Raw genomic sequence first — 24,902 nt, 5'->3', positions numbered from 1 at the left:
TGTAGAAGTTTTATTGAAGAACGTTTTTACTCGCAATCCCTGTGGTTGTCTTACCTACCTTAGTTGATTGCACTGACTGTAAGTCACTCTGGATAAGAGCATTTGCTAAATGAGCAAAATGTAAATGAAAATGTCATGTGCATAAGGAATACCTCCAACACTTTTACACCTGTCCAACATGCTTATTGTAGTGAGACCTTTTGAAGCACTTCTCTGGAGGAGACTATACTCTTCAGAGATATGTCCAAAAACTTACAATTGCACTCAATCAATCACTTAGATCTGGACTTAGTTGCCAAGAAGGACTTGGGGTGTTTTATGTTGATGATTTATCTTTGTATTTCTTATCTCCTCTAACATAGGTTTGCTGAATTCATAGTTCAAAGTGAATATTTCTTGACAACCCTATAAGGATGAAGAACTGTTTTGCAGCTTTTTGAAAGAAATAGGGCTTTAATTGCATTATTTAAAAACAACCTTTCCTCAACTGAATTTATTTTCCAAAAGTCTACGGTATGATGAATGTACTGGGAAGAATCCAAGTCCCAACCTTCGGTGAATTGAAAATGAATTACTGTATGAAGAAAATACAAAATGACAATCTCCAAGAATAACAAATGAGACCACCAAAGAGTAGGTAATGGAAAGGAGACACAACTGAGAGGGTACTTTAAGTCAATTATATCCACAAGCAGGCCTATTCATGTCATCCAACTTGTGAAACAGGATCTTATTTAATACACATGGAACTTTGAAGGGCAATTAAGAGCGAAATTGAAAGAGAGGGCCCCATATTGTCCCTGTGCCAGCAGCAGAGGATGTTGTGCTTCAAGTCCAGATCCCCCATATTGATTATCTTATTCCTCTATACAGCTGATGGATGCCCCACAAGCTCCTGTCTATGAGAGTTCAAAAGGAGATTTTTATCAGCTGGCAAGAGGCCAGTCAGTGTAGCTGGGAGGAAAAAAAACAGACTAAAAGCTTACAAGGACAAACAAGCCTCCTCAATGCACCACTCAGAGACGGAGAAAGTATCAAGACCAAGTCAGGTTTTTGTCAAAGTACAACATGTTTCTATCTACCGACTCGTACTAGAAAATGTATTATCATATTAAAGACATCTCCTTTTGAATACAAATTGGTAATTCATGATTTTATAGCCCACCCCTCTGTAAAGCCTTGTGGGGATCCTCCACTAATGCATAAACAATAAAATAATAGGCAGAAATACTGTAAAACCTTCAGAGTGGCCATTAAAAGCTTTCTCAGTAAATGGGCCATAAGTCCAGTCTGAGTACTGAAAAATCACCTGGCCCTGAAGGGATACATAAATCTCTAAGGACTCACTACAGCCTCTGTTTAGCCTCTGGCACAACTTGTCAAGAATGAAATATGATAAAACCTTAATTTACAGCCCCATTCCACTATATGATGCAGTTATACAGCCAGTAAAGAAAAAAAGTGTTGAACATTTGTAACATGCAGGATATGCACCCAGGTCTCCCACAGAAGCAACCAACATATTAGACCATTAGACCAAATTCCCTCTCAGGCCAAGGGCAGACACTGGTTTTGAAGTTTGCAGGCGGGGCTACCTAATCATGTGATCATGACTTACTCATGCCCGCTACAGATTCACAACAAATATAATAGGGGAAGAGATTTTACCAAAAACTATTTGCAAACTTTTTTCATCAAGCTATTTTACATAACACTGATAATTAATTACTTTTTCAGTGAATTCTTTACAGATATGTACTGTAATATGACTGGAACAATTGTGCAACATCACACTATGGATGCTATTTGCTACCTCATGATCTACAACAGTAGTAGGTAAGAAGATCAGAGTCTAATATTTTACAAATCTCTGAGAAAGTGGGAACTCAACCTTGCTGCATCAGAATTTTCATGAAAATACCTCTTATGAAAAGATGGTTTCTGAAAGAGAAGGGAAATTAAGTTGTGTAATATGACTCCATAGTTTTTCCCCCCAGTTTATTTTCTTCATAACTCTACACAAAACCCAGAGTAACTTTTACCCACCATAGAAAGAGAGCTTTCCTTTAACCGAGTTCCTCCCTTTGGAGTTTTCAGCAACACATTCGTACAGGCCTGCATCTTCCTGCTGGAAGTAGGGGATCTCGAGCACTCCGCTGGCCTTGTTCACGTCCACCTTTCGTCCAACTGCTACCCCATCCACTCTTCTCCAGCTAATGGTTGGAACTGGGCTAGTTACACACAGTAATAGAGAATACGGTGTAATAGCCGTTTATAGCCGTTTTGAATAGCCATTTTCAAGTGAATGTATCCGTTTTTGTACATGTGTTTATTTAACCGGCCAATCGGCGGTGGGACTTAAAATAGTTCATTGGCTGGAAGAATCATTTGGAATGTGATTTGATGATATTACAGCAAATTGAGGAAGAAGGGGCCGGTCTTTGAGAGGAGAAAGCAGCCAGCAATGAACTCTTCCCTGTCCAATGCTGTCTTGTTAATTAAATAAACACTGCTCTATAAATCATATCACACAGTGTGCCCAAGACTTAACATCTGGTTGATTTTGTTTTGTGACTAGTGTGATGGAGCACAGCATGTCTGCTTAGCAGTATAGCTTCCTCCCCATCTGGGTACACTGTCCGTACAATGGCTGAAACCAGTGACCTCCACTCACAACTGCCCACTTGACAACGTACTAGCAAGTTGTGCCAACAAAAACCTAGCAATTCCGCAGCACAAGTGGAGACATTTAAAGCTTTGGAATAGAGCAGGGCGATATGAACAAAAAGTAATATCATGATAAATTGGCCCATTTAGTTCAATAAAAATAAATGTGTTTTTTTTAATGCAGTTACTTTTCATTAGTGGCAGTGCTCTAGACTAACTTTTTCCAGTGTCATTAAGAAGTAAGGCAAGAAGTTAGCTATTTCATCTAACATGTTCAGGGAATCCATGATCGATATTTTTATGTGCAACATTCCAAAATAGTATTCAGAATAATCAGATTTCATTTGGGCTATTTAGAGATGAATTTGACTAGATCTTCTATAACCTATGGCCTATAGCCTATATGTTATATAATTCACCACCGAAGTGGGAACTAAAAACACATTAGCTAAATTGCTAACTCTAAATATGATATTCTTGATAGATAGCCATGTAATTGATCTAACGGTAAATGTAATTTCCTACAAAAATGCCTCATTGGTAGGCTTATAGGCAGAGGTGTGGACTCGAGCCACATAACATAGACTACTCAAGTCGCAAATTTGTTGACTTGAGACTCATCTTGATAGAAAAGAAAATAACTTAAGACTTGACTTGGAGCCTCAAGACTCAACTTGAGACTGATGACTTGAAAAACTGTCAAGTGAGGTAGCGGATTGCTGAACAGTATGCAGCGCAATCATCAAATTGTAGAGAGAGGATTTCCATTAATAAATATGCAGCTCCAAAAATGGTGTAAACTCTTTACTTTGCAAGCTAACCAGTAATAGGGCATCAAGCCACAATTGCTAGCATAGACCTTCTGGTCTTTTGGTAGGCTATGTCAAAAAGGTGAATGAACACTACTGTTCAGAAACCAAAAAATCTGCAGAAACACCGTGTAGCCTAATCACTGAAAATAACGAATGTAAGCTAAATTGTTTTGATAAGAGGAAGTCTGTAATTTTCAGTTAATCGACTCAGCCCTACTGTGGAGTGAGTTTACATTATGATCTTAACTCTGTTATTCTAGTGGGATACAGATTAGGACCTACTTTCCCAGTGCAAAACACTCCAGTTTGACAGTGGAACTCTTGGCCACAGGTATGACGTCGGGAAGCTGGATTTCAATCTTTGGCTCATATTCACCCATTACACCTAAAGGAGTAGTAATAAACAGGTAACATACATAATACACATTTAATTAACAAATCTTTTTTTTTTTAAATAGGCTTTCCAGTTCAGGTGGGTGAGCTACAATATTGAATAGTGTGTTTGTTTGTTTGCGGTTTGTTCGCTTATGTTATTTATTTACAAACCTCTTCACTGAAGAACACAGTAATGTAAAAAAAAAAGTATGATGTTACTGTTTGGAAATCGTTTGATGATACAGCATGTGTAATGTTCACCAGTGGTACACTTTGAGAGCCCTACCATCAACACGTAGCACTAAAGGGGTGGGGGGGCCTTGAATGCTACTTTTGGTGACTGTGTTGGTCACCACACAGGTGTAATTGCCCACGTCTGATGGCTCCACCATGGCAATGTACAGGTTACCCGTCTTTTGAGATACAAAGCGACGAGTGTCTTGCATCACAAATGATGGGTACTCATTAAAGATCCAGGTGAAGGTGAGCTCTGTGGAAAGAAGGGGGAGTATAAATATATGAAGAGTTTCATTCCAAAACGCTATGTAACCATTTTCAGATACTTTGGTAAATTAGCTATTGTTGTTCTGGGTTTTTTTCACTATCATGGCATGGTGTTGAATTTGTTTAAAATCAATCACTTGAGGATTTTTTTTTGCTGCAAAATGCTATACATCTGCCTCACTCAGATATATAAGTAGTACTGCTAGGTTTTGCAGAGTCAAATGTACCACAGATAAAAAAAAAATGTATAAAGACATTTACAAATTATACAGTTGTGACATAAATATTAAATAACACATTTAAATAATAACTCAATAGAGTAATATGAGATCTGTATGTAAAACATTTACATTTGACATTTTAGTCATTTAGCAGATGCTCTTATCCAGAGAGAATTACAGTAAGTGCATTCATCTTAAGATAGCTAGGTGAAACAACCACATATCACAGTCATATACTGTATACAGGATACAAACTTTCCATTACAGCTAAACCAGTGGCGGCCAGTGCCGTTTAAGATTAGGGAGGACGTTTTTTTATTTTTTTATGAACATGGCCTTATTTCTATTACAGCATTTTGGATGACTGGCTGTCATTCATATTGCACTCACCTAGCTCAATGTACAGTAACATCAATAGCTATTTGAATTTCCCTATACCCATCATGTGGATGCTACAACCGAACCTATAAATGAAAGTTTATAATGTAGCTGCACAGGTAGAGAAATACATTGGAGTAATCAAGGTGACAGACAATTACATATTCAATACTGCTTTGAACACTCTTGCGTGCATCAAGCTGATCTACGGTGTAATCATTTGTCCAAACTGTGGCAAAACAAATTTGGGTAGATCCATCCCTGTTTAATTTCGTTTGACTCTGTTTAAGAAAGGTTTTGCAACTGTAACGGCGTTCTTCGTTTGTAGAATGAGAGTCGGACCGAAATGCAGCGTAGTGGTTACTCATGTCTTTAATGAAAGGAAAAAAGCGATACATGAAATAACTATACAAATACGAAAACAACAAACGGAACGTGAAGCCTATTACAGCCTATCTGGTGAAACTACACAGAGACAGGAACAATCACCCACAAAATACACAGCGAAACCAGGCTACCTAAATACGGTTCCCAATCAGAGACAACGAGAATCACCTGACTGATTGAGAACCGCCTCAGGCAGCCAAGCCCATACAACACCCCTACTCAGCCGCAATCCCAATAATACAAAAACCCCAATACGAAATACAACAACATAAACCCATGTCACACCCTGGCCCAACCAAATAATATAACGAAAACACAAAATACAATGACCAAGGCGTGACAGCAACAGAATTGGTGGAATGAATACACACACCCCTGATCATCCACACACACAATTCACTTTCATAGCAGCCATACAAACAGCATCCTACAAATGTTGTCACTATATTAGCTAACATCATAGTCAACATAGCTAATAAAACTAATGCCTTAGTAAACCCCAATCCATGTGTACAATCACACAGTGGTAGTACAGAAATCCATTTAGCAGTTATACCGTGAGAACCATGAGCTTCCTAGGTTTTGCATTGAAGTCACTGTACCCAAAGGAGTACAGAAAATAGCTGTCCTCTGGCTACACCATGGTGCTTCCCTACAGAGTGCTGTTGTCATTACAAAACATTGTGTTTTAATCAGTTATTTGGTGACATGAGAATATTTTTAGTACAGTTTTATCTAAAAAGGATAACTTTATTAATGTTTCACTATTTTTATTTGTATGAAATTCACTGAGTAGTATGGTCCTCGAAATTCCTCTGAGGATCCTCCACTGAGTCAATGTTCTTCATAGGAGGTCCTGAAGGGCTGCAGTTCCGCATGCTTTTTGAGTCCTGTGTAGATGTAGCTAGCATCATAGTATACTCCTCAGGATAGTTTGCTCTGGACCAAGTTGTTTCCCTGTCCCAAAAGCAATCATTCCTGTTGGTAAAGCCTGTTTAATAGATGACTCTGCAGTGTAGTATTGGGAATAATTGTGAAATGAGTTGTGCTCTCATTAAAGTAATGAGCGGAGGGTATCAAATACATCAAACACATAGTTTCCATGTGTTTGATGCCATTACATTTGCTCCGTTCCAGACATTATTATGAGCCGTCCTCCCCTCAGCAGCCTCCTGTGATGTACAGGGATGAGTTCCATTGTAGGGATTGCTTGACTATTATTCTGAGAGTGGAATGTAGGTATGGCCAAAGTTAAAGTATGTAATTATTGCATTGACATTCATCAATAAACAATTGCATTGTTTATATTACATACCATGTATTCTGTACCTACAATTGTTGACATAAGCTCATTAGTATTTATAAACCTTTTATGTAATGCTTATGATTGCATCCCAATACTATTACAGTAGGCCTACGCATTTAATGTAGATATGTAGCTACTGTAGGTACATATTACACTGCTTGTGGGGAATAGATAAATACACATTTGTAGTATAGGTGCCCCTTTTGAGCATCACCTTGGTATTCATGACACGTATTGGTTTGATACATGTACATCTGCTGCGGAGACACAGGCGAAAGATCTTCTTCACCTATTAATAATACATTCAGTGTTCATCCTGACAAGTCTATGCATTTTTTATGTTTGTTTTTGAAACAACATCATCCAAACATGCGAGGGGGTGACAAACAGGAATAAGAGGAACAAAAAGGTTACTAATTGACTGTTTAAAGTTGAGTAATGATCCCGGAAACAGGAAGCAGGAGCAGTATGCTGAGTCACTCCAGAACTTCTGTGGTTGGTCAATAATGTGCCGTTGACTGACATGGATAGACAGGTTTTCCATTGTGGTTCCATTTAGCTGATATATTATGAAAAGCAGCTTCAATTTTCTAAATGGTTAGAGGGTGGATAAATATAAAACTGCAGGTACTGCTTGTACTTGGTTGCACAGCCTTTGGCCACAACCTGGTCTCATAGTATGATATGTTACGTTTCATATCAGCATTTCGTATTATTCACTATGTAAATCCAAGACAACATATGAAATGTAACATAAATGGAGTATGTATTAATTTGTGGATGTCCATCACCCATTTCGTATGATATGTTATGAATTACAATTCGTATTATATTTGACAAATTTGAAAAACGTAGAATATGTTACAAATTTTCAAAACATACTATGTTACGTATTTGCGAATCTTATGATACGTTAGCCATCTAGCAACCTAGCTAGAATTTGTAACGTTAGCTAGGCTAGGTGTTAGGGGTTAAGGTTAGGGTAACGTTTATGAGTTAGAGGCTTAAGGCTTAAGGTTAGGGTTACAAAAACGTTGAGCTAAAAGGGTTAAGGTTAGCAATAAGAAGGGTTAAGGTTAAGGGGAGTTTTAGCTAACATGCTAACTAGTTGCAAAGTAGCTCATAAGTAGTAAGTAGTTGAAAAGTTGCTAATTAGCTCAAATTGACCATGATGAGATTCAAACTCGCAATCTTTCGGTTGCTAGAGGTTCACATTACATACCTACCAATCTACCCTGACCGACCGACCAACCACACACCCTACTTTTGTTTAAGGCATCAGCCTCAAGCAAACAGGCATTAGCTGTAAAAACAACACTGCCCCTCAATGTCATTCAAACTTACTTTTTGTTGTTTTATTTTTACTTTATTTTTTATACTTTTATCTTTGACCTTCATTCTATCCCCCGCCCAGCACCTCCACTCCCACTTGTCTCTAATTCCACATCTCAACCCTCAGCCCCTCCTACCTATCTCTTCAGATTTCTATGCACCATACATTTTTCAAATATGCTGTGATGTTTAACAAACAATTCCAATCTACAGTGTTCGTCATTTAAGTGTAAACCACTGGTACCATTAATGCTAGTTAGTGCTAGTTTGACTACCATCTTTGAGAAGCATTTGATAGCCTTCAATAGTGGCTGTACTAGAGAGTTTAAAACCTTTTTTTGTGAGAACATAGTATATGTGACTGATTTTAAGAATTTTTGCTTAATTAATTTCATTAATATTATGGTATATTATGTTTCTATTCCAAGAAAAATGAAAAACCCATTGGGGTTCCGTTAGGATGGAACAGAAAATATTGCGCTTGTACAATGTGACAGTCGGGAGTAGGCTACAGTACTTGGCTATTTAGCTAAAGAATCCCTGTGTCATGTGAGAGACTGGGGTTGAATTCCCCGATGGGGAGTAAGGTGTAGGCCGTCCTTGTAAATAAGAATTTGTTCTTAACTGACTTGCCTAGTTAAATAAAGGTTACACTAAGAGCATAACATTGACACCCTAATTGTATAATTGCAGTCTAACCAATACCCAAGCAGAAATTCACTCAAAATAAAAATCTCATTGATTTATCAAGACCAGTCCACATGCTTGTCTCAGAGCAGGGTGAAACGGTGCTAAAATAGTAGACTATTGCTTCAAATCCTATTGCTTTTAACTTCAATATGCTCTTTAAATAAATAAGACCTACACCACTTTTAACAGCACATTACTCAACAATAGTGAGACTCATGTCGCCTACGGTAGGCCTACAGTATATTGGAAAATATGACGTGACTCTCCTCCAATAATTACATATTGGGGATTGGAGGATTCTAAATTAAAATCAAAAGCCGCCTCAAGGCTCTCCGGGTGGCGGCCGGAACAGGTATTGAACCTGCATCTGTAGCAATGCATTTTGTATTGCGCCACTCGGGAGGCCCCTTCCACAAAGTATCAAAATACAGAGGTGTTGGTAAAGGTATATTGTCCTGCTAATAGCCCCAATGATGGGCTATTATAATACTGTACATGATGTCCAGGTCAGGATAACCAAAGGATTTCTTTATTAAAGATTATCAGAAAGAATGTTGGTACTTATTTATTTTGTTCCAAAGCCATGAATGAGTGAGTCACTCAGCTTTATGTAGGTGCCGGGCTATATGACTGTGCCATCAACTTGATATTATATAACAATATTTTGGAGGTTATTTTGTAAAAACAAAATAAATAAAAAAACAAAGGTGAGCGACTGTAATCAGAATAAAGGCCAAAATTATATTTGTAAAGGCCAAAACATTTATTTCTGTTTTTAGAGGGAGAGAAACGCTTGGCCAATAGTACGCTTCCCTATGGGACTCCCAATCACGGTCGGATGTGATACATAATAATAATAATTTGTTGTATTATTAGTTGTCTTTACTGGTGGATTAAACTGAAATTGCAACCAATCACGGCCGGGTGCGATACAGCCAACCTAACTAAGAAATACATTTGACGATAGAATTCTCCCCCTACCCTCCTTCTAGGCAAGTCTATTGTCCAGCTACTGTACTGTACCAGCGAATAACCATAATAGTGCTGTAGATCGTCACCGTGTATGTTTGAAATAGTATTTTAAGTAAGTAAACAACAATTTGTTTACCTTCATTAGACAACTTTGTTCCAATATTTCTGTAATTCAGTGATATTTATTCCCACAATAATTTGTGGATCCATAACTAAATAAACATCAGCATTTTGAGGGAGGCACTTATGACTTGGCACAATGACATAAAACCGAATCAAAAGCTCAATATACCAACGTTTTGATGTCAGCATTCTACCAACAAAAAATACAAACTGATAAACCCGGAATTAGTAGAAGTACTCAGAAAGACTGGGTACGGGAGTGCATTGATAGAAATTGCACTTTAGCTTTGATGGCAAGTTTGAAACCTGTGATCAAAACGAAAATTGTGGGGGGTTGTGAATGAAATGTTCTGAGAGTGGAATATTATAACTCCGCTCACTTCGCAGATGTGCAAGGGGTTAATAAGGCCACAGTGAAAGTCACTAACAGTGGTTTCAATGGCCAAGGTAAGACAAAGAAACGTAGCAAAAAATGTTTAAAGAGTAGGGAGATAGCTCCCTGTTTTAGATGTGGGACTTTCCAACATTGGAAGAATGAGTGTAAAGTAGGAATGGAGCTTGCTGCATTCAAATGAAGTGCTGCCATGCAAGCGTCAGCGGGACAGGGAACAGTCACATAGTGAAAGGAAGACTTATGAGAACACGTCTTACAACTTTTTAATAGAGGCACGGGATCAAATATTGTGGATTCCTTATGATGAGAAATTGGCTAAATTTGCCACAGGAAAAAGTATGTTGGGTTGAAGAACCTAGGCGAAATGGGGGGTTGGATTCTAAAGAGGTAACAAATTAATATGATCTGGCCAAACACTTCTTGCAAACTCAGAAAACAGTTGTTTTTTTGATCTCATGAGACATTTTATGTGGTTTTATTATGAAATAGATTTACATTTTATGTCGTCTTATTCTGAAATAGATTTCTAGAATGGGCAAAAGGGTGGAGGGTGTAACGAGGAATTTGCAAAGGGGTTACTAAACCTAAAAGTAACTTTTATTTTTTTAGTTCATGAACATTGTGGTGCGGTGGTTATGGAGAATCAAGGGGGAAGAGAGACCAGTGAATCGTTGGACTCGGTGGTGAGATAAAGTCACCGTGTCTAAGGTTAGTACATGCTAAATAAAGGATACATAAACAATGTTGTGGATTAAAACACACGTTTAATGATTGGAGTAAGGACAGTGGATGTACCATTATCATGTTTGGTTTATAATTAATACTTGTGGATTGCCGATTAAAATGTAGCATAGTGAAAGCTAACGAAATGTACACTTTCTTTTCCAGAAGAGGAGGGGGTGTCACGCCTTGGTCTTAGTATTTTGTGTTTTCGTTATTTATTTGGTCAGCCCAGGGTGTGACATGGGTTTATTTTGTGGTGTGTTTTTGTATTGGGGTTTAGTAGGTATTGGGATTGTGGTTGAGTAGGGTTGTCTTGCATAGTCTGCCTGAGGCGGTTCTCAATCAGAATCAGGTGATTCTCGTTGTCTCTGATCGGGAAACATATTTAGGTAGCCTGGGTTTCACTGTGTGTTTGTGGGTGATTGTTCCTGTCTCTGTGTTTGTTGTCACAAGATAGGCTGTATAGGTTTTCGCATTTCGTTTGTTGTTTTGTATATTAAGTTATTTCATGTATCGTTCATTTTTTATTAAAGAACATGAGTAACCACCACGCCACATTTTGGTCCGACTCTCTTTCAACAGACGAACGCCGTTACAGGGGGTTTCTTTATCTCTAGTTGGAATCCTCCCGGAGACTGTGGTATTAGGGAGAGCAGTTAGTGATACTCGGCAGTTTTAAGTATAAAAGTATCTGGATTAGGCCATAAACTGAGTTCCCAGATAAGTAAGGCCTGTTCATGTGTGTTTTTGACCTACTGTATGGTTTACCACACACACACACACAACCGGTTATGAATATGCATTAGTGGTGTTGATACCATGGGATTTATTTAGTGGGGTCTTTCCAATTTGGTTTTAAATTGGGTATGCAGAAGGATTGAAATGTTTTTAAGGGTTTCTGAAGGACAGGGAAAGAAAAGGGGAAGGAAATATTTAAGTGTCGAATGCCCTGTATCCTGACTTTCTGCTGAGGCCTGATCAATCTCACTAGAAATTATCGAAACAGGTGGGATTTAATTATAAAATGAATGAGAAACACCAGTCTCTATTCTATTTTACCATTACTTTATGAGAGACTATTATTGGAGTAAACAAGAGTTGTAATTCTAAGTTGATTGGTTATTCAAATTAGTTTGGTTTTGATTTAACATGTTTTTGAATCACGCTGTGAATCATGTGTTCGAAGGGAAAATGACCAGTTCCCTGGGGCCCTGGTCTTTGGGTAAATATACAAACATATATTTTGTTCAGTCTGCATATAGAAGGAAACATATATGTTAATAAGGGATGACAGTTACTCCAAATGGATTGTGATATGTGTATTGCTGATGTCATCGTCTTTGTTTCAATAGAAATTTCACCAGATTGGGTCTACTGGAGTGTAACCCATTACCCAGTGGGTTAGGGCACTAACTTCCTGATCTGGTAACTCTTCCGAGAGGTCGCCAGTCAAATGTGAGCGTATGAACTAATTTTGAAAATGGTTTCAACAATAACAGTATGTTGTTATGCTCTTTGACATTTGTCGTAGAGATAATGTTATTAAGAAATTGGGAATGTTGTAATTTGTCATATTCTTGTCTGGATTTCCTGAAACTAAACTGTTGTTCTGATCGTTCTTCTCTTGGGGTTATCATGGAAGGTGACGTCAAAGTGTCTTAATGCATGTAGGAATAATTTGGTCACAAATTAACCCCAAAACCCTCCCTAACCATGGTCTTCACAAGGTTTTCACACACTGTTTCTGGTATTTTGGCCCATTCCTCCATGCAGATCTCCTCTAGAGCAGTGATGTTTTGGGGCTGTTGCTGGGCAACACGGATTTTCAACTCCCTCCAAAGATTTTCTATGGGGTTGAGATCTGGAGACTGGCTAGGCCACTCCAGGACCTTGAAATGCTTCTTACGAAGCCACTCCTTCGTTGCCCGGGCGGTGTGTTTGGGATCATTGTCATGCTGAAAGACCCAGCCACGTTTCATCTTCAATGCCCTTGATGATGGGAGGTTTTCACTCAAAATCTCACGATACATGGCCCCATTCATTTGAGTTTTTACCAAATAGTTATATTTTGGTTTCATCTGACCATATGACATTCTACCAATCTTCTTCTGTATCATCCAAATGCTCTAGCAAACTTCAGACGGGCCTGGACATGTACTGGCTGAAGCAGGGGGACACGTCTGGCACTGCAGGATTTGAGTCGCTGGCGGCGTAGTGTGTTACTGATGGTAGGCTTTGTTACTTTGGTCCCAGTTCTCTGCAGGTCATTCACTAGGTTCCCCCGTGTGGTTCTGGGATTTTTGCTCACCGTTCTTGTGATCATTTTGACACCACGGGGTGAGATCTTGCGTGGAGCCCCAGATCGAGGGAGATTATCAGTGGTCTTGTATGTCTTCCATTTCCTAATAATTTCTCCCACAGTTGATTTCTTCAAACCAAGCTGCTTACCTATTGCAGATTCAATCTTCCCAGCCTGGTGCAGGTCTACAATTTTGTTTCTGGTGTCCTTTGACAGCTCTTTGGTCTTGGCCATAGTGGAGTTTGGAGTGTGACTGTTTGAGGTTGTGGACAGGTGTCTTTTATACTGATAACAAGTTCAAACAGGTGCCATTAATACAGGTAACGAGTGGGGGACAGAGGAGCCTCTTAAAGAAGAAGTTACAGGTCTGTGAGAGCCAGAAATCTTGCTTGTTTGTAGGTGACCAAATACTTATTTTCCACCATAATTTGCAAATAAATTCATTAAAAATCCTACAATGTGAAGAAAAAAAATCTCATTTTGTCTGTCATAGTTGAAGTGTACCTATGATGAAAATTACAGGCCTCTCTCACCGACTGCAGAAACACCCATAATACTTGGATTGCCCCTTATCAGCTCTGCTAGAGACTCCGCCCTCAACAAGTAGAGCAGGGGGGCGGGGAGCACCCTAGTCTTGTGCCCCGTTCCAGAGGGAATCTGTCAGAGTTTAGTCCGTTAGTAGTCACCATGGCATTTGGATGAGAGTATAGTGATTTGATCCATTTAATAAAAATTGGGCCCATATTGAACTTTTCTAAGAGTGAAAACAGAAAGCTCCACTCCATCCTGTCAAATGCCTTCTCAGCATCCAGTGAAGCCAGCAGGACAGGGGTCTTCTGTAAGTTTACTTGATCAATAATATCAAAAAGACGGCAAATGTTATCAGAAGAGTATCTGTCTCTAATAAATCCAGTTTGGTCCGCTTTTATTATTTTGGGAAGAAGAGTGTTTAGTCTTTTGGCGAGCAATTTGGTCATTATTTTGTAGTCGAAATCCAACAAGCTTATGGGCCAGAAGGACGAGCAGAATAGAGGGTCCTTGTCTTTTTTGAGCAACACTGTAATGCGAGCTGTGTGCATTGAGTCTGGGAGAAATCAGTTTTGGCAAAAATCCTCCAGCATTGGCATGAAGATAGGGTTGAGCTGGGGCCAAAAAGCTATGTAGAACTCTCTGGGGAATCCATCTGGGCCTGGGGACTTATTAGGTGTCATGGAGGTAATAACCTCCAGGATCTCCTCAGAAGTGAAGTGGGAGTTGAGATCTTCTTGGTCGGTCTCTGATAGTTTAGGTAGCGAGATTCCCTCTAGGAAAGAGTGGAGTTCTGCCTCTGTGTGTTCTCTCAGAGGTATATAGTTTGCAGTAAAAATCATGAAAAGTTCAATTGATGTTTTTTGGGTCATATGTGACCTCGTCCTCTGCTGTTCGGATAGCCATGATTGTACTCTGACTGCTTTGAAAAAATTATAAGCAAGCAATCTACTAGGCCTATTGCTATACTCATGGTATTTCTGTTTAGTAAATCAAATATTTTTTAAATCTCCTGAATGTAGTCCAAATTCAGTTGGGCTTTGGCTGCTTTAAGTTGACTCCAGGAGGTGCAGTCTGGGGATTATTTATGTACTTTTTCACAGCATTCCAGCTCCCTTTCGAGATCTAGCCTGTGTGCTTCCATTGCTTTTTTCTTAGAGGAAGCATATGGAATTAGATGACCTCTTAGTGTGGCTTTAGCAGCGTCCCACATTGTGGCCGGAGAAACAGTTGAATCTTTGTTGTCTTGTGTGTAGTTGTCTATCCATGTAGTTACCAATGTATGGAACACTTCATTTGATAACATGGAGGTGTTGAATTTCCAGCTCTTTGACCTCGGGATGTGTTTGCAGAGGTCAAAGCGGAGGTGGACAAAGGCGTGATCTAAAAGTGCTATGGGTCCGATTGTACACGTGGCTAAAATTATGAAACTCTTTGGGATCAAAATGTAATCTATATGGGAGTAGGTGTTATGGACATTAGAGTAGTATGTATAGTCCATAGATGAGCTATTAGTCTCTCTCCAGATATCTATCAGTCCCATCTCTTTAGTAAGAGAGTTCAACATCTTTGCAGATCTAGGATTTGTGGTGGTGACTTGAGATGATTTGTCTAGGGTTGGGTTCAGGGTACAATAAAAATCTCCGGCCACCACGCCAAAGGAAACACAATGCTCATTGAACAGGGTTATCATATTTGACATGAAAGCAGGAGTATCTGTGTTAGGGGCGTGTATATTTAAGATAGTAATTGGTTGACCATACAGTGACCCAGTTATCAAAATAAATCTCCCTTCCGGATCAGATATGTTTTTGTCAATTATGAATGGAACATTCTTATGGATAAGTATGGCTGTACGTCTAGTGTTTGATTTGAAAGATGAGAAATACACCTGTCCCACCCAAGCTCTGCGGAGTTTGGCATGATCGGCATCACAGAGGTGTGTCTCTTGTAATAGCGCGATGTCTGCTTTTTCCTTTTTTAGAGCACAGTATCTTTTTCCGTTTTATTGTATGACCTTGCATTGCCCCCCCTCCCCGCTCAGTCTCAATTCTGTGTTCCGAAAAAAATAACGGGGGAAAAAAACGGGAACAGTTATCAACGCACAACGTCTCCCCCTCCCCACCAAAGAAATGCCTCATCCTCTCCGCCACTGCATTGAGTAAATGACAACGTAGCCCCCGTCCAGACCATATTAAAAGAGGGGGAAAATAAAATCAATAGCCCAGCCTACATATACCTCCCCCAAGGGACATAGTAATAACAACAAAAAGTGGGAAATAAAAGTAGGCTGAATCCCTCTCAGCTAAAGGAACAGAGATTGGACGGCTATAATGACATTTAGCGGGGCGGGTGGGTCTTTGGATATTGGCTATATGTTGTCTTACCTCCTTTAGTAATAGCATTAATCACATTTAGTCATTGGTCCATTTCTCATTGACCAGGATTGTCTTTCAAAAAACATTTTGCCTCTTCGGGAGTTTTGAAGTGTCGCAGGGCTCCTTGGTGAAGAATCCTGAGCTCGTTTGGGTATTTGAATCCCCTGAAGATGCCTCGGTCAATGGAGTATTTCTTCACCTCGTCAAACTCACGGCGCATTCAGGGTATTCCAGCTGACAGTTCCTGGTGTAGAGTGAGTTTGGCGTTTCCCCACTGTGATGGTGTTGATTTTCGACCACCTGTGGGACGTTCCTTGTCGGTGAATCTCAGGAAACGTATGGTGATTGGGCGCGGTGGTTGTCTGGCTGCTGGTGGGGGGCTCAGTGCTCGGTGAGCTCTCTCGAGTTCTATGGGCCTGTCGGTGGACATGTGGAGCCACTCTGGAAGTTTGTCTTGCAGGTAGCGGATCAGTGGCATGTTTCCCTCTTCTTTTTCGCCCAGATTTAATAGAACACAATTATTCCTTCGCCCCCTGTTTTCCAGGTTCTCCGTTTTCTCTTCCAGATGCTCTATTTTAGCATATGCTATTGTTTCCATGGCATCTGTCAAGTTTTCCATGGATAGGATTCACCCCTCTGCCTCAACCATAAACGCGGGGCGCCTGGACATCTTGTTCTTGATGTCAGGCAAAGCGTTTTCCAGGATTGTCAACATGCCCCCTATCGCACTCAGCAGAGAGTTAATGGCATCTAATTTAATGTTGAGTTCTGTACGTGGGATCTCAACTCAGAAAGGATGTCTTCGACAGAGTGTGAGGTTGGCATTCGTTGGGCCTCGGGGGGGTACGGGGACACCGGGTCTTCTTGCTCCTGGTTAATGGCGCTAGCTTTTTCTGAAGCTAGCTTCTTCTTGGAGGCGTTTTCCGTCGCTAATGCTCGAGTCCGGGTAAAAATGTCACCTGTAGTGTCGCCTTTTGTAGCCGCCATGACTTTTTTACTAAAGCTAAAGGAGTTTAAACTTGAAGTGGAGGTAAGATTAGGAATTGGAAACTACTTGTGCGGAGCTCTTAGTTCACGCGGCCATCTCGTTCAAGGGTCACGTGATCCCCCGCGACAGTGACTTTTAACACTCCTATCCGAGTCCGAGCCATTAACCTGGGTACCTGAGTCCTGAGACCATGCATGTGGAGTGAGCGTGGAGAGAGAACATACACATTTCTCTCATGTTCCTATTTGTATATTGAAAATCGGGACATTATCAAGGGCCATCAAATGTGACAGGCAAGAGTTTACATGTGACGTTGGGAAGATGAACTGTAATGCTATCTGAAGAAGACAGGCTAGAATGATAAGTGCCGGGAGAAAGGGGGGTCTACACACTGCAAACAATTTAGACTAAGTATGCATTGAGATACCGATCTTTCATTTCCAGGCCACTCACGACAGGAAAACAGGGACAAAGAAGGGCTGTAATGAGAAGAGTTATTACCAGCAATAAAAGGTTTCCTTTATAAATGTACATTGTAACCGAGATGGTGTGTGTTAGGTTGAGAAGCTTGAATTCGAGTCATACTGAAAGTAAAGTACTAAGGACTGAATTTGGGTTGGATAATGTATTAAATGTTGTAGTAATGATTTGGATACAGCGAGAGAGAGTTGCTTTCAAACGGTGATGGGTGGAGGCACTGCTCAAATGTATTAGGCCTAGGGGGGCTCTAGAAACCTTATCTTTAAGTGTCCTCCGACAGGGAGGTTATTAGAGAACTCAATGGATGATAGCTTGGGTCAACCATGAAGTTTTTTTTGCTTTCTTTTGTTTTACCATGTCATCAGAATTGTTATGTTATATCGCATCAATTGTTGGATGATACGGTACAATTAAATTGTAAACAAGGCTCAGTCTGTGTTTTGCGTTAACAACCAATGATGAAAATGAAGCAGACGGCAGGGAGACCAACATCACATGGGTATAGAACGACGAGGAAGGATGGTTCTGTCACCAGTTTTAGTCGCATCAAGGGTGGTGTGAAATGATTAAACATGTACTTTTTTTCCTCTTTCCTTTTCAAGTCAATATGTTTTTAGGTTTCGTGGAACATAAGAGTGATCATTGTTCAAGAGGAGAGACTGATGTATGTTGACTAATTGATTTGGGAATGTTGTAGTATGTTTATACCTGTAGGAGAGAGTTAGGAGTAGTGACTATTGTGTTATGGGTTAGATGGAATGATATGGGTAAATGTATCTGTAGCAGGAGGCGAGGTACACATGAGGCCTGGGGTTGAGACAGAATGTTTACATTGGGCTGTTCAGTGGGATGGAATATGACTGCGGTGGAGATCTGTGGGGGCTCATAAATTAAGGTTGTGGTGGTAGAATGGTATCATTCCCAGAGACTATGTCAAGTTGAAGTCGGAAGTTTACATACACTTTGGTTGGAGTCATTAAAACTAGTTTTTAAACCACTCCACAAATTAATTGTTAATCTCTCTGGGATCGTTCGGGACGCTAGCATCCCACCTCGCCAACAGCCAGTGAAATTGCTGGGTGCCAAATTCAAAACAGAAATCTCATAGTTTAAATTCCTCAACCATTCAAATATTTTACACCATTTTAAAAGATACACTTCTCGTTAATCCAACCACAGTGTCCGATTTTATAAAGGCTTTTCGGCTAAAGCAGAAAATCATTATGTTAGGTCAGCAACTAGTCACAGAAAGCATTCAGCCATTTTCCAACCAAAGAGAGGTGTCACAAAAAGCAGAAATATAGATAAAATTAATCACTAACCTTTGACGATCTTCATCATCTCCCAGGACTCAATATATGTATGTTTTGTTCGATCAAGTTCATATTTATATCCAAAAACCTCAGTTTACATTGGCGCCATATTCAGAAAACATCCGGAGAAATTGCAGAGAGCCACATGAAATAACAGAAATACTCATCATAAACCTTGATGAAAGCTATATGTTTTACATGTTTTACATAGAATTAAAGATAAACTTGTTCTTAATGCAACCGCTGTGTCAGATTTAAAAAAAGCTTTAAGGCAAAAGCACAATATTCAATAATCTGAGAACAGGTTCAGCCACAAAAGCAAGCCATACAGTTACCCGCCAAACTGTAGAGTCAACAAAAGTCATAAATAGCATTATAAATCTTCACTTAGCTTTGCTGATCTTAGTCGGAATGCACTCCCAGGATTCCCACTTCCACAATAAATGTGTCACGCCTTGGTCTTAGTATCTTCTGTTTTCTTTAATTATTTGTTCAGGCCAGGGTGTGACATGGGTTTATTGTATTGGGGTTTTTGTAGGCATTGGGATTGTGGTTGATTAGGGGTGTGTCTAGTATAGGCTTGGCTGCCTGAGGCGGTTCTCAATCAGAGTCAGGTGATTCTTGTTGTCTCTGATGGGGAACAGTATTTAGGTAGCCTGGGTTTCACTGTGTATTTTGTGGGTGATTGTTCCTGTCTCTGTGTAGTTTCACCAGATAGGCTGTAATTAGGTTTCACGTTCCGTTTGTTGTTTTGTATTTGTATAGTTATTTCATGTGTCGCTTTTTTTCATTAAAGTCATGAGTAACCACCACGCTGCATTTCGGTCCGACTTTCTTTCGACAAACGAAGAACGACGTAATAATGTTGAATGTTGAATGTTAAATGTTTGTTTTGTTCGATTACATCCATACTTATGTCCAAATACCTCCATTTTGTTCACTCGTTCAAAGACACAATGCGCGAGCGCAAAATCCAGACGAAAAGTCTAAATAGTTCCATTACAGTTTGTAGAAACATGTCAAACGATGTTTAAAATCACTCCTTAGGGTCTTTATATAATACATCTTCAATAATATTCCAACAGGACAATAGCGTATTCATTACAGAGGAAAAAGGGACGGCGCGCCCGTGTGACCGCGCAGTAAACAACTGATTGGCCTCAGCCTAGTCCACTTTTTGAAACAGCTCTTATTCGACACCCTTCCACAATAGACGCCTCAAACAACTTTTGACATCTGCTGGAAGCCTTGGGAAGTGCAATTTGGCCCCATAGACACAGCATATTGGATAGGCAATCACTTAAATGAAACTACAAACCTCAGATTTCCCACTTCTTGTTTGGATTTGTCTCAGGTTTCACCTGCCATATGAGTTCTGTTATACCCACAGACATCATGCAAACAGTTTGTTTTCTATCCAGAGTGTTTTCTATCCAATACTACTAATAATATGCATACATTAGCATCTGGGACAGAGTTGCAGGCAGTTTACTCTGGGCACCTTATTTCATCTAAGCTACTTTTTGAAGAAACGTCCTCTGTTCTGATGAAACAAGACTACAACTATTTGGCCATAATGACCATCGATATGTTGGAAGGAAAAAGGGGGAGGCTTGCAAGCCGAAGAACACCATCCCAACCGTGAAGCACGGGGGTGGCAGCATCATGTTGTGGGGGTGCTTTGCTGCAGGAGGAACTGGTGCACTTCACAAAATAGACGGCATCATGAATAGGACAATTAGGTGGATATATTGAAGCAACATCTCAAGACATCAGTCAGGAAGTTAAAGCTTGGTCGCAAATGGGTCTTCCAAATAAACAATGTCCCCAAGCATATTTCCAAAGTTGTGGCAAAATGGCTTAAGGACAACAAAGTCAAGGTATTGGAGTGGCCATCACAAAGCCCTGACCTCACTCCTATAGACAATTTGTGGGCAGAACTGAAAAAGAGTGTGCAAGCAAGGAGGTGTACAAACCTGACTCAGTTACACCAGCTCTGTCAGGAGGAATGGGCCAAAATTCACCCAACTTATTGTGGGAAGCTTGTGGAAGGCTACCCGAAACGTTTGACCCAAGTTAAACAATGTAAAGGCAATGCTATCAAATACTAATTGAGTGTATGTACACTTCTGACCCACTTCGAATGTGATGAAAGAAATCAAAGCTGAAATAAATCATTCTCTCTACTTATATTCTGACATTTCACATTCTTAAAATAAAGCGGTGATCCTATCTGACCTATTACAGGGAATTTATACTAGGATTAAATGTCAGGAATTGTTAAAAAAAACTGAGTAAAAATGTAGTTGGCTAAGGTGTATGTAAACTTCCGACCGGAAATAGCTCATAAGAGAGGGAGGACAGCTAACTGTGCACAATATAGGGACTATTATGTTAAATTGAACGTTACACATACCCAGATCATGGTGAGAGTAGAAGCGATAGTGTTGGCATTTCAGACACTATGGTAGACTTTCAAGAAACCTGAGACTCAGAGTTTTGTTAGGTTGGATATTTTTCCAACCCATTAATCTCTTTCCCGATTTCTAACAGCCGGTGAACACTTGACAGACTCCATGCAGTATTTACTCACTGCAGTCACTGTAGGGACAGTAATTAAAGGAGGCTATGGTAACAGCATGGAATTGGATATGGCGCAAATGAGGGAGTTTGAGGTATGCGTCATATGCAGTGTCAGTAGTAGCAGGGGTTACTTTAGTAGCATTGTTGGGATATCCGTTTATGAGGACTCATGCCTCATGGCTTGGTAGCTGGTAACTGGGAGACCAATGGGGGTACCGGGGGCTGTTATTCAAATGTCACAAATTAGTGATTTGGGCATAAAGGGGGAATCTATGCTGTCAGGAAATGACCCATGAACCAATGAATATCCTCAGGTGAAAGCAGCAGATGAGGAGCAGGAGATAACCGAGTGCACGGGCTGACAAGGTAAGAATCTGGAAATTGAGTGTACATCAAGATACACCAGGTGGGGTTATTGGGACAACACTGGTCTGGTCCACACACAGTACTCCTTATAGCACCTGCAGCGATAAAGATTGCCATGTCTCTACTCGGTGGGTTCACAGTTCTCACGTGAAGTGAGGTCCAGCTGCATAATGGGTGAGCTTGATTAGGGATACGCACTTGCCTATCAGGTGACATGACTATCAGGTTACATGCCCATCAGGTGGCAAAGATGGTGATGGGGAGCAAAGTGAGAATGTCATGGCTTGGGAACACCTCTTGGATCCTGTGGTCTGACGGAGAAGACTGGGCAGAAGGATGAGAAGGATTTTTATGGCTTTAATTTTTGCCAAACTCAGCAGAAACGTATCTCGAAGGCATAGTCGGGCGAAGAGAGAGTGGGAATTGTCATGTTATCAAAATGAGGGTTTTCATGCATTGTGCATATCTTAACACATTAATGCCGTTATGTCTTGTGTTTATTTTTGCTTTCCAAGTCGTGTGATATAACCCTCTTAGGGACCAGAAAGAGAACGTTGAACTGGGAGAAGGCAACAGATCCACTGGACACGTTATTATCAGTGTTCTATGAAAAATGGAAATAAGAGTGTTCATGGTGTGATTATAGGACCGAGGCCATACGTCTCTGAGGTTGTAAACCTCACTGTGAATGTTAATCATGTTTTATCTTTTGTTCACGTGTTGTTATCATTGTTTGTTCATTTATAAGTAATTTCCAAGATTATGTACGTTGAACAGTAGGAAACTATTGTTCAAGAGGGTGGACTGTCGGGTTCTGAGAATATGAAATATACTTATTCATGTCACTGAGGAAGAGAGGGTAATGTATAACGTTTACATCATGTCAGGATATGTTATTGTTAGCCATCAAGGATCCTATGGGAGGGATCCTCTGGGAGGAGAAGAGAGTCTGGTACCAATCAACATGACAGCCTTGAGTTTGGGAGGAGTGAGCACTTTGGAGTAGAGGTCAGGTCAGATGAAGTGAGGAAGAACAGATGTCACTAAGGTTCTGTCTAGCAACAGCGATGCATTGGCTGTTCAGATGGTAGGAGGAGACAGCCTAGGAGAAGGGGTTAAATATCAGTGCTTGTGTGAAAAATGTCTGTCTGATGCAGCTGTATTGACCCAATGGGCGAATTAACTTGGTTTAAGCTTTCATAGTGTCCGTCGAGTTCTTACTATGATAATTATAACCTAACAGTTTTTTTATAATGATTTTATTAATGAAAGCAGGTAGCATAGTTAGTTAGAGCGTTCGGCCAATAACCGAAAGAAGCAATGAAGTGGTGACGCAGGGTACCGTACTAAACCAAATTACCTCTAAGTCCCGCAGCATAATCACAAAACTTTTAGTGGAGCAACCACTGTATCTAATCAAAATGAATCCACAGATTGCGAGATGAAGATAAATACATTTACTAAGAGTATTAGTATATTAGTAATTGACTGACCCGGTCTCTCCAGATCTCCCAACAGTTCTAGTTCTAGGGTCAACTTTAGATCAATGTTATGCATTTTCAGCCATTTCTGAACTTGAGACCAGAAACAGGCTACCTGAGGGCAATACCAACAGCTGTCAACATCCTGGTCCTCAAATGAAACTGGTATACTTTCTTAATAGGTAGGGGTTATTTTCTTTGAATGCTTCCCGAGTGGTGCAGTGGTCTAAGGCACTGCATCACAGTGCTAGCTCTGCCACAAGAGATTCTGGGTTTGAGTCCAGGCTCTGTCGCTACAGAGACCCATGGGGTGGCGCACAATTGACCAAGCGTCGTCCGGGTTAGGGGATGGTTTGGCCGACAGGAGTGTCCTTGCTGTGCACTAGTGACTCTTGTGGCAGTGCACGCTGACACAGTCGCAAGGTGTACTCCTGCTTCCACCTAATTGTCCTTCCACATGATCCCATCTATTTTGTGAAGTTCACCAGTCCCTCCTGCAGCAAAGCACCCCCAATACATGATACTGCCACCCCGTGCTTCACGGTTGGGATGGTGGTCTTCGGCTTGCAAGCCTCCCCTTTTTTCCTCCAAACATAACAATGGCCATTATGGCTAAACAGTTCTATTTCTGTTTCATCAGACCAGAGGATGTTTCTCCAAAAAGTATGATCTTTGTCCCCATGTGCAGTTGCAAACCGTATTCTGGCTTTTTTATGGCAGTGTCACGATCTTCGTAAGAAGTGCACCAAAGCGCAGCGTGGTGTGAATGCATCATTTTAATGGATGACGAAAACAAAGTAAACTGGTCAAAACTTTAAATGAACAACGACCGTGAAGCTATATACGAAATGTGCTGACACAAACACTGCACATAGACAATCACCCACAACCCACAATGACAAAACAGGCTACCTAAATATGGTTCCCAATCAGAGACAACAACTAACACCTGCCTCTGATTGAGAACCATATCAGGCCAAACACAGAAACAGACAAACTAGACATCCAACATAGAATGCCTACTCAGATCACACCCTGACCAAACAAAACATAGAAACATACAAAGCAAACTATGGTCAGGGCGAGACAGGCAGTTTTGGAGCAGTGGCTTCTTCCTTGCTGAGCGACATTTAAGATTATGTTGATATAGGAATAGTTTTTACTGTGGATAAATATACTTTTGTACCGGTTTCCTCCAGCATCTTCACAAGGTCCATTGCTGTTGTTCTGGGATTGATTTGCACTTTTCTCACCAAAGTACGTTCATCGCAGGAAGGAGACAGAACGCATCTCCTTCCAGAGCGGTATGACGGCTGTGTGGTCCCATGGTGTACTTGCGTACTATTGTTTGTACAGATGAACGTGTTACTTTCAGGCATTTGAAATAGCTTCCAAGGATGAACCAGACTTGTGGAGGTCTATACATTTTTTCTGAGGTCTTGGCTGATTTATTTTGCTTTTCCCATGATGTCAAGCAAAGAGGCACTGAGTTTGAAGGTAGGCCTTGAAATACATCCACAGGTACACCTCCAATTGACTCAAATTATGTCAATTAGCCTATCAGAAGCTTCTAAAGCCATGACATAATTTTCTGGAATTTTC

The 24,902-nt window shown here is 40.4% G+C and overlaps 1 protein-coding gene across 4 annotated transcripts in view; it reads right to left on the bottom strand.

Moving 5' to 3' along the window:
• The window catches only part of cntn3a.1 (contactin 3a, tandem duplicate 1), a 104,446-nt gene that overhangs the window by 37,522 nt on the left and 42,022 nt on the right, over positions 1-24,902 (bottom strand). For all 4 annotated transcript variants that reach the window (XM_035740686.2, XM_035740685.2, XM_035740682.2 and 1 more), the window contains 3 exons: positions 4,141-4,344; positions 3,762-3,864; positions 2,047-2,231 (listed from right to left, as the gene is read on the bottom strand). In XM_035740686.2, the coding sequence (XP_035596579.1) occupies positions 2,047-2,231; positions 3,762-3,864; positions 4,141-4,344 (492 nt within the window). The remainder of the gene's footprint in view (positions 1-2,046; positions 2,232-3,761; positions 3,865-4,140; positions 4,345-24,902) is intronic.

The sequence above is a fragment of the Oncorhynchus keta genome, chromosome 28 (genome assembly GCF_023373465.1).
Source record: "Oncorhynchus keta strain PuntledgeMale-10-30-2019 chromosome 28, Oket_V2, whole genome shotgun sequence".
NCBI classification, from domain to species: Eukaryota; Metazoa; Chordata; class Actinopteri; order Salmoniformes; family Salmonidae; genus Oncorhynchus; species Oncorhynchus keta.
This window is presented reverse-complemented; position numbering and strand designations above follow the sequence as displayed.